The sequence below is a fragment of the Condylura cristata genome, unplaced genomic scaffold, assembly GCF_000260355.1.
Source record: "Condylura cristata isolate star-nosed mole 26May11 unplaced genomic scaffold, ConCri1.0 scaffold00039, whole genome shotgun sequence".
Taxonomy (NCBI): Eukaryota; Metazoa; Chordata; class Mammalia; order Eulipotyphla; family Talpidae; genus Condylura; species Condylura cristata.
The window spans coordinates 6,012,846-6,023,684 of NW_004567140.1; the positions used below are offsets into that span (position 1 = coordinate 6,012,846).

The 10,839-nt window shown below is 52.4% G+C and overlaps 1 protein-coding gene across 1 annotated transcript in view; it reads left to right on the forward strand.

Annotated features, from left to right (window-relative positions):
• The first annotated feature begins 2 nt into the window (after positions 1-2).
• The window catches only part of RHPN2 (rhophilin, Rho GTPase binding protein 2), a 44,032-nt gene continuing 33,195 nt past the window's right edge, over positions 3-10,839 (forward strand). Inside the window, exon 1 of the mRNA XM_004693594.2 lies at positions 3-71. Coding sequence (XP_004693651.1) covers positions 3-71 — 69 coding nt within the window. The remainder of the gene's footprint in view (positions 72-10,839) is intronic.

Sequence of the window (10,839 nt, forward strand, 5' to 3'; positions counted from 1 at the left end):
GCATGACCGACACACTGCTGCCCGCGGCCCCCCAGCCGCTGGAAAAGGAGGGCGACGGCTACTTTCGGAAGGTGGGTGGCTTCGGGCAGGCGGGCAGCCTGCGGGCTCCAGGCCCACTCACCCCTAGCGGTGCAGGGGGCAGCGGGAGCGCGGGCCCGGGTCGGCGGGACCGCGAGGGGGAGGGGGTAGCGCGCTGGCCCGGGGCGGGAGGCACGGAGGCCGGGGGTGCGGGCCGAGGCGGCGGTTCTCGGCTGTTGGGGAGCAGGTGACTTCCGGGGCTCGCAGAGAGGGGTGCTCCAGGGGCCGTCCCACGCAGGTGCCAGCGGAGGCTGGCCCAGGACGGGTGTTCGGGGTCGCCCCACCGGTGATCCTGAGCGCCTGGGAAAGGGACCGGTTTCTAGGGGATCGGGTGCCTCGACCCCGCGGCGCCCTGGAACCCGAGCTCTGCTTTCCCCCAGTGCTTGCCCCGGGGGGCGCAGATAAAGGTCCACCTCCAGCGAGTCGCTGACTCCTGTCGAATGCCCCCAGCGACCGCTTCTAAGGAGCGGGGTGAGCTGCTAGCGGGACGTGACCTCGGGCGTCGCCCCTTCTACCACCTGTAGCTCAGAAGGGCTTGAGCGCAGGAGCGGTGCGGCCGCGGACTCGTGAGGCGCCTTCTCTCCTTGTGCTAAAGCGGATTTACCTGGCTGCTGGAGAGAGGGCGCGGGGTGAGGGCTTGCGGGGCACCTGCCGCCCAGGAGAGCAGCCCCGGGGCTGCCCACAGGCAGCAACGACTGGGCCGGCGCAAAGTGGGGTCCACCGATGATTTGGACCCTACAGCCCTGGTGACACCTTCCACCCTTTCTTATAGGTCTTTTACGAGTCTAAAAATATCCTTTGGAGGCTGGCCAGCTTTGACTGAGTGGGCTGGGAGATGTTGTTTTATGACATCCATGACCCAGGGCAGAGCACCTAATTATAAACAGGGAAGTGAAACTGTTTCCCACAGAACTATCAATTCTTAATTGTTCGGAGCCCGATGATCCTGTGGGTAAATGGTTTTGGCACTTTTCTGTCTCCCTTGTGACACAGCCTTTGGGCTTTTGCTCTCTAACTAGAAGCAGTGGCCTCTGGGGATGGGTAGGACTGAGGGGTGGGGTGCGGTGTTTGGAAATAGGTGAGGACAGAGTGGTTAAAATCTGGTTGAATTGCTTTTAGCACTAAAAAAAAAAGACAGTAGTTTTAAGGTATATTTAAGTTCAAGATGTCATCATGGAATTACAGGATTATAACTTCTAATTAAGTGTGGCATGTGGGACAGAGCATCACAGGCCATGGAATTCCAGAAGTTCAGGCCTGGGAATCCCTAGATTTTGGTCATGGGCCTCCAGAACCTGACTGCCACCCCCACAAAATTGCTTGCTGTGCAACCCCCAGCAAGTCCCTGCTCTTGTGGGGATTTCCTTTCCTCCCTGACCGTCATGTGAATAGGTGGAGGTCTGGACTTACAACAGCCGGTGCATGGGGAGGGGCAGAAGAGATGGGGAACACTGAGGAGCCTGTGTCCACAGTTCCCGGACAGGTTTCCCAGGGAGGAAGTGCGCGGGAGAGCGCGGATGGCAAGGAGCAGTGAAGGGATTCAGGCTGGGCATTTCTAGAGGTGGTTTCTCTGGCAGAAGGCAAGAAAACCAGAGTAAGAAATAAGATGAGTCACTCGCTTACAACTAGAAACAGCTTTCGAAAACGAGACCTTGTAGTGATCATCACGTCATGTCATACTGACCAAAGAATGCTCTCTGTACCCGGACAAGCAGGTGCTAACGATGTGCCTTTCCCCATCAGACATCCAGGCCAGCTTGACCTCAGATGTGCCGTGACTGAGAGGTTGATGCAATTCCAGTGAGGAGGGAGGAAGAGCCCTCAGGTAGAGGGAACAGATGGGCAAAGGCCTGGAATTATGAGCTCTTGTGAGGGGACCCTCCGAGATGTGGGGGTGTGAGTGGGAACTAGGTCATGTATCCTGCTAAGGAACCAGAGAACCTCATCAACCACTGAAGTGTTGAAAGCAAGACCAGACAAGTGAGATTCATGCCACAGAGAGACCACACTGACTGCTGAGTGGTCAGTGGGTGGGGGCGGGAGAGGCAGGTGGAGCCAGCAGGGAGGAGTTGGGCTTAGTCCCCTGTAATGGCCATTGTCTCTTCCCTTCCAACTCTGATAAGGACTGCTGATAACTTTTCATTCAGTTTTGTAAAGTGATGTGTAAACATAGCCTCACCAGCTACTTTTCCCACCCATGCATGTCTATCTAAATGAGGGGTGCAGACTGGAGACAGGGACCCCTGGGCAAAGGTGGTATCAACAGGGCTGGGAAGAGCTAAGAGGACGGGACATGGTAGGAATTTAAGGGGCTGCTGATGGGAATGAAAACGCCTGTGTGGGTGTCTGGATGGATAGTCACATGCTTCAGTGAGATGCCCCAGGAGGTCTCCATGGGATACCCCAGTGTTGGGCCAGTGAGGAGTCCCTGAGCCCAGGAGCCATCAGAGCATCCAGGCTGGAGATGAGGCTCTGTTGGGGGTGGTTGGGATACTAAGTGCAAAAGGACCCTGGATAGCAGGGAATGAATGATATATCTCTACTTGAGGATCCTGGGAGGCAAGCCAGGAGGACGGCAGTGTCCTGAGGCTGACAGGAATCATGTTAGTGGGGAGACGAGGTTGACACGTCAGAAGAGCACTGGACAAATACTGCATTTAGTGCTTTGCGGGGAGTTGTTAGTAGGTAAGGGGATTGGTGGCAAAGTCTACTGGGGCATGGTGGGAGAAGGCAGAGGCCCAAGAAGACTGGGTTTATTTCAGGGGCTTAAGCTGAGGACGTGGGTGGGTGGGGAGTTGAAGATTCATGGGAAAGAAGGAACAAGCTGTAGAGGGTCTCTGGAGGCAAGGGGGAGACAAAGACAGGAAAAAGCTGCTGCATGAGTGGGGGGACAAGCCATCCACAAGCAGTAAGTGAGGGCCCTTCTCCCCCAACTGAAGATAAGCAGTCAGGGGACCCCAAGGCAGATTCCCCATTTTGTCTTTGAGCTTTTCAGATTTTGCACACACTTACAGGACCAAATTAATATCCCCTGAAGTCAAGCTTCTACCATCCTGTTCTCTTTATCATGTCTTCCTTGCCCCGTTTCTGGAAAATGGCATTCTGCTCCATTCGTTCAGAAAGCATTTACTGAGTGACAGCTCTGAGCCTGACCCGCATCGGGCTCCGGGGCACACAAGACCCTGACTCAGTATGACTTCTGTGGCATTTCACAGTGGGCTTTCCTTTGCTGGGTGCCCGGTGTGCTGGGAGTTACTGTTTTGTCCCGATGGCATAGCCATGCTTGACTGGGAATCAGCTTCTTTGCTTTAGTCAGCGATGAGAAAGTGGGAGGTCCACTGTCCATATTCAGAGCTTCAGCTCTGTTTTGTGTGACTTGCACACAAAATGAAAACTAATTACCCGAAAGTCCCCTCTACCAGGTGGTCGGGACCTCACTGCAGGGACAATCGTGGGCAGGAGGGGAACTCGCCTGTACATCAGGGGCTTCTTGGGGTCATGTAGGAGTTGGCTCTGCACAGCCTGAGGGCATGGACAGTCTCAGTTTGGGCAGGGACACCCCAATATAGATCCTGGCCTCCTGGACCAGCAACTTGGGGGAGGAGTCTCTGAATTCAAAGCAAAGCTTTGCTTTCTTTGTTGCATCATCACACTTCTCTTCAGCTTTTCTTGCTCTTAGCTCTAAAAATTATAGATCATTTAAAAGACTGTCCAGGAGAGATGGATCTTCATTTTCTGAGTTTTCTGTTCATCCTACTTTTAAGTCTTGAAGGAGTCTGAGTTCTGGCTTGTGGCTGGCTCAATGCAGAGTATTCAGTTTCCCGGACTCTGCACCCTGAGAACAGCCCCAGGACTGGGGCTCTCCCAGTGGTGTGGTCCTGAGACCTGTTCCTGGCTGCAAGAAACACCAGCTGGAAGAGAGGAGAGGAAGATCTCCCCTGGTCGCCAAGGCCCTAATGAGAGGAGAGTACAAAGCCAGCATTGTCAGCCTTATCTCTGCCTCTGCACCCTGGGAACACTAATGACCCAGCATGGATTTCCAGCAGCATTGTTTTTACTGAGGAGCTGGAGAAGTTGTTTCTTATTCACAGAAACCTCCAGGCTGGCTGGGGCCCCAAGGTTCACTGTGACCTGTTTACAGACCCTGTTTTCTCTGGGGCTTCCTTGAGGCAGGAGAGAAGGAAAGAACATTCTTTTCTCTCCCTCTCTCTCTTTTTCATACCCAGAGGCTCCTCCTAGTGCCTCCCTGCACAATTCTTCATAATTCTTTCTGCTTTCATGTCAGACTGGCATGGCCACTGTGTGGGGGGCCACTGTGTGGGGAGCCCCTGCGAGATGCGTCCTGGGGGCTTGTCAGTTCCAGCTTCACTGGGTGGTGATGACCTCTTCCAGCTGGGCCTGTCCCCTGGGAGCCTTGGATCCTTCTAGGAGGGAAGGGAGGAAAGTAGGGGGGTGTGAAGGTGGACACCTCCCCGGCCCCCAGCCGGGCCCCCACACCACCATGGTCCGAGCCAGGTCCTGGAGGCCAGGCCAAATGCAGGCTGACCTTGGCCTTGCTGAGGCTTGGCCTACCTGCCCTGGTGTACGCCAGCAGCCCTGTGGACAGGCTGACAAAGCCGGATCCCCAGGAAGAAAAAGAACTTTCAGGGTGACTCAGAGGAGAGCCAATGTGATGAGCTGTGACGCTGTAAATGTCCCTTGTTTCCTGGGGCAACTTGGACAGATCCCAAGTCAACACCTGATGGGACCCGGCATTGGCTTCCGTCTGATCACCACTTCCTCCTTTGGCTCAGATACCAGGGTCTCGTGACACAGGCTGTACCGGAGGTGGCCAGAGGACAGAGAACTGCAGGTGTGGCTCAGTCAGAGTGGGGCCAGGCCTCCTGCCCACAGCACCAGGATGTGGGTGGGCAGTGACATCCTCCTGGCCTTTCTGGTCAGAACCCAGCGGTTCCCTGTGGCCATATGCCCTGTGGGGGACCCCATCCCCATGAATGTGAGGAGAGGAAAGGGCTTGTCGGTTGGTTCTTTTTCTCCAGTGTTATTTGTGTTATAAAAGTACATAAATTGTGAAAACCATAATTACAGAAGCACACGCACGGGCCAGCCCCATCTCTGCCCGCTAGGAACATGCTTTCTAGATAAAGACTTCACTCTGCAGTGTGCACCCTGCCCACTGAAATAGCGAAAGGGGTTAAAACACTACTATGAAGCTGTCCACAGCCACTGCAGCAGTTAGATCCCTGGCCAGGAAGTGACCCACAGGGCGCAGCAGACCTCTCCTGACCTGCCCGCTGCTCCCCTCAGCAGTGTACTTCGTCGATCTAACTGTTCTGCTTCCCGCTCTGTCTCTGGTGAATCCTCTTACTCCTGGTGAATCTTCTCACCCCCAGCTGTGGTCTGTACCCCAGTTCTTATATGCATAAATAACAAATTAAAAAAAAAAAGATAGCGGATCACTCATTGGGCCTAGAAATTTATTTTTTTCATGGCAGTTATGGTGATGGTAAAAGCTTTGCTATTTAGTGTGCTGAAAACTGTCAGTGGCACATAGTAGGTGCTTAGCAAGGTTTGCAGGACTGACTGGAGCGGAATTCTCTAGTAGTGGCTATATTGTGGGTGCTGTGCTGTGTGAGTCCCCTCCACCCCCCCACATGTAGGGGTTGGGATGCTGGAGGGGGGAGCGGAGGGCACTGGCAGCCCCCAAAGTTGGGGAGATCCTGGAAGTCAGGAGAGTTACTTAGAATGCCAAATTCGGGCCCTCCCTGGTGGTGCACTGGGTTAGGATGCAGCACTGCAGGTGGGCCGCAGCTGCTTCAGTGCGAGTTAGATCCTCACCCTGGAGCTGACCCACATGGCACAGCAGACCTCTCCTGACCCGCCCGCTGCCCCCCTCAGCAGTGTGCTTCATTGATCTGCCTGTTCTGCTCCCTGCTCTGTCTCTGGTGAATCCTCTCACCCCCTGCACCTCTGGCCTGTGCCCCAGTTCTGTGTGCATAACTAAATACATCTTATAGAGAAAGAAGTGCCAAATTCATGGTCTTACCCACGTGGAACACGAGTTTATCCAGCCTGCCTGGAATCTTCAGTGTGGCGAAAAGTTAAATTAGATGTATGTTTGTGTTGCCGGGTCTCGCATGCTATTTCTGTGCCTTCTGGTTGACAGCTTCTGGCTAACTCACAATTTGCTTTCCCAGAGTTTGGTGGTTGAGCCAGCGATTGCATAACTGGGAAGCAGTGAGAAAGGCAGAGGACAGCAGCTCCGGGCTGCCTGTGCCCGGTGAGGCGCTCTAGCCAGGGACTGCTGACACCCTCACTCAGCCTTCCTCCTGACCGAGAGACCCCAAGTTCACACAGTGGCTTCACTTTCCTGAAAACACATCTCTTGTGTGGGCTTTATCTTTGGCTGTGTGGAGGCAGGGGACCCCGGTGCCTGGCGCTGCCTGGAGCGGGCCTCCGTGGGGAGGGCAGCCTGCACCGTGTTCTCTGTGGCTGCCCGCTCCCAGCCTGGCCCGGCTCCCTTTCCGGGCGACTCTGCGGGAGCGGATCAGGTGTGTGCCCTTCCTTCTGACATAAGTGCATCCAGTCATCCTTGGCCACTTCTCTGACACACTTGCCCCCAGTCGGCTGTCTGAGGCAGTTTTCCCTAGGAGTGATCTTATTCTAGTTAGAAATTTTTGGTTGCAGATGCTGGAAAATCCCATTTGGTATGGCCTAGGTAGATAAACTCATTCTGGTGCATCTCTACAGTGGGCTTTGTGGCCACGAAAAGGAACAGTCTGCTGATACGTGCAGCAGTCGGGACAATTCTCAGGACGTAATATCGAGCAAAATAAGTCAGACACAAAAGGGTACCTTCATTCTCTGGTTCGTTTGTATGAAGCGCTAGAAAGGAAAAAGCCTGGAAACCAGGTTATTTGTTGCGTAGGGAGATGGAAATGCTTTGTATTTTGATTTCTAAAAATTTTTATTTATGTCTAAAAGAACTGGGTCAGATGTGCAGGGGTGAGAGGAGTCACCAGAGACAGGGTAGGGAGCGGAACAGGCAGATTGACGAAGTACACTGCTGAGGGGAGCAGCGGGGAGACAAGAGGGGTCTTCTTTGCCATGTGGGTCAGCTCCCCGACCATCTGGGATCGAATTCGTGCTACAGTGGCTGTGGATAGCTTGATAGTGCTGAGACTTTAACCTGTGTGCCACGAGGGAGACCCTGTATTTTGATTTTGTTTTTATAAAGGAATGTACATTTTCCAAATTAATTGAACTGTTTACTTATATCTTTGCATTGAATTATATATAAATTGTATCTCAATTTGAAAAGTGGCTTAGGCAAGCAATGTAGGGAGTCCTGTAACAGACATCCAGAGGACAGCTTCAGGCCTGGCTTGATCCAGGGCTGAAATGACCAGCTCTGTTCCTCCAGGGTTGGCTTCGTTTCTAGGGAGACACTCCCCTGTGGGTGATAAAGTCCACTGGGGTAAATTGAACTCCACTTCCTGATGGGCTCTGATTTCCACCATCAGGTACTTACCCCTGACCAGTTTCTAACTGGTCACACATGAGTCAGAAGTTCTTCCCCTTGGAAGGACATGATGGGTTTACTACCTCTGACCTCTTGGGCTGCCAGGTGGGAGAGAGGGATCAGACACAAGGCATGTCTAGGGGTTTGTGCTGAGCCACCCCCACAGCCACCCGTTCCTAATGGTCATCTGCTGCCCCAGGGTCCACACGGACTGGCCGGCACAGGGGAGATGCCCAGGAATCTGGTGAGAAAGCTGAGCTTTCACTCAGCACTTGCTTTTTGGGTGACAGAAGCAGATAACGGGGCTAGCCTCTGGCCGTGGCAAAGCTCCCTTACTGGACGACCTGCCACAGTGACCCTTGAGACAGGGCAGGTCAGCTACCCCTCCTTCTCCCTGTAGCCAGGCCAGGCCGGTGGGACAGGTGTTGACTTGGTCTCTGGCACATCCCTTCTGCCAGCACTGGACTACTCTGCCTGCTGTGGACCAATCATGACTGTGTGGCCAAGCTGTGGATCCACCCCTGGAGGAGGCCGGTGCATGGCCCACAGCCTGTGGAGAGGCCAGGGGGGTCTTTCTCACCTCTCCAGACTCAGAAAGTTTCCTGAAGCTCTGTGGGCGTTTCTGGTATTTGTAGCCAGGCCCAGCATTCCTACCTGTCAGTAAGAAGTAATGTAGTTTTGGGTCCAATTACTCCATCACATCTAATCCCAAGCATTCCTGTGTCTTATCTGGAAACTAGACTCCACATCACATCTGTGGGCTGGTTTGGGCGTGGCAACTCGGGACAGCAGAAGTTGGGTAAAGTATAGGAGCAGGAAAGTTCTTATCCCTGAACTGGAGTGGCTGCTTATCTCAGCTCTGGGAATGCACATAAAAGGAATTAGTTATTAAAGCTTCTCCGTAAAATGGAGCCTGGCTTTGGTGAACCATGTAATTGAGTCAGATCGAACCTCCCCTTCATAGTAATTTTAGGAAGTGCCGAGGAAAGAGGATGGCAATTATTTTAGCCCTTTACTAGCAAATTAGCTTAATATTAAAGAACACTTTTATCACCTATCTGAAAAAAGACAATTAGTCTTTTAATTTTTTCTTTTAAATCAGGGGTCATTTAATGGCTTGAAAAGATGTTAACTTGGAGACCATTCCAGGTCGAATTCTGAATCCTGTGGAATTGGAACTTGGTGGTAGCTGCGTGGGGCAGGTGGGTGGTGACCTGCTGGAAGTGGGAATGTGGGAGGGGACGGTCACTAGCTTCTGACCTGTAGCCAAATGCCACTGGATTTGAAGATCCTGAGGAGGTTGGGGCTACAGGTAGCCAACCTACTTGCCCTCTTTGGAGGGAGACCCTGGGGGGCAGAGGTTGGTGTGCAGAAAGCCGGGAGAAAGGGCAGGTCTCCACTGAGCACCGCTCCCCAGCACAGCCTCTTCCGGGAGTCACCACGGCCCCATGGCGCCCAACCTAAAGATAAGCTCCATAAGGACCCTCACCCACCTCCCGGCCCTGGGGTGGAAAGAACACCATTTGGCTCGAATGATACCTTTGTCTTGATCTTAAGCTTTATAGAATGGAACACTACAACCCAAATACTCAGGGAACAATGGCAAAGAACAGCCAATAACTGCAAAGATATGCGCATGATCAATACTAGATGAGAAAAGAATGCTTATCTCCACGGTGCAAACAGTGACGGTGCAAACAGTGACAGTCGGTGCAAACAGAAAGAATGACAGACCTGCTGTATGTGTCCCTTGGTGAAGATTAAAATCATGCTTTTCAGCTTGACAAAAAGACAAACAACTGAGTTTAAAATGAGCAAAGCATCTGATTTGATTTTCCTCCAAGGAAAGTAAACCAGGGACCAAGAAGCACATAAAAAGGTGTGCAAGCTGCCAACCGATGTATCAGGGAAATGCAAATCAGAACTGCAGCGAAAAAGGCAATGAACGGCATTGCTGGGGGTCAGGATACATCACACGTCTCACACATGGTCACAGGATGCCGAAGCGAGAGCCACCGTGGACGGGGCTGTCAAAGTTCCCGGAGTGGCCGAGCACAGAAGGGTCCGTGCCATGGCGTAGCAGTTCCCCTCCCAGGTAAACAGACAGGAAGACACCCACATGAAAACGTAAACAAATAAGAAGACTTATTCAGAATAACCCAATAGGGAAAACACTGGCCAGCTGATGAATGAATAAACGTGCTATGTCCATGACGTGGAGTATTAATCAGGGATGAAACTGCGTTGGGGTGGACCTCGAAACCATGCTGCCGAGTGCAAAAAGCCCACCGCAAAGGGCTGTGATTTGTAGGGTTCCACTCATATCAAGTGTCCAGAGGAAGCAAGCTAATAGACAGAAAATAGATTTGGGGGCCTCCCTGGTGGCGGAAGGGTTTAGTCTCAGCACTGTGAAGCTGTCCATAGCCACTGCAGCCAGAATCCCCAGCCAGAGAGTGACCCAGCAGCAGACCTCTCCTGTCTCCCTGCTGCTCCCCTCAGCAGTGGATTTCAGTGGATCTGCCTGTTCTGCTCCCCACTCTGTCTTTGGTGAATCTCTGACACCCTGTAAAAAGTCACATTCACAAATAATCATCAAATAACTATATATAATAGCAGATGTATGGAAACAGTTTAAGTGTCTAACTAGGGAAACGGTAGATCCTTTTTAAAGGCATCCTTATGCATGCAGCTATCGGAAACAGCTTCGGGAGGGGTGACGGGAGCAGCCGTGTGGTGAAGGGTGAAACTGGCATCTCCACAGCAAGCTTCATGTTATATATAGACGGCTGTCAGTAACGCTCACCTGAAGCTCCTATAATGGTCTAATGCACTGTGACTTCAATAACAAAGCAAGGAATTAACTGTATCAATAAAAAAGAAAATGTTTTTGAGTAACAATTTAAAATAGAAGAAAAAAAATTTTTTAAAGATTTATTTATGCATATAGAACTGGGGTACAGGCCAGAGGTGCATGGGCCAGAGGTAAATCCTCTCACCAGAGGCTTCCCCAGGGACAGAGTGCGGAGCAGAACAAGCAGACTGACAAAGTCCACTGCTGAGGTGAGAGGTGTGCTGCACCCTGTGGGTCACCTCCTGGGTGAGGATCGACCTCACGCTGAAGCATCTATGGCGAGATTCACTGCTGAGTTTTAACCTGTTGTGCCGTCTGAGAGGGCCCCTACCTTTGACATTGCTTCACAGGTCCACAGAGAGGGGGAAAGTGACTTGTTTCTGACCTG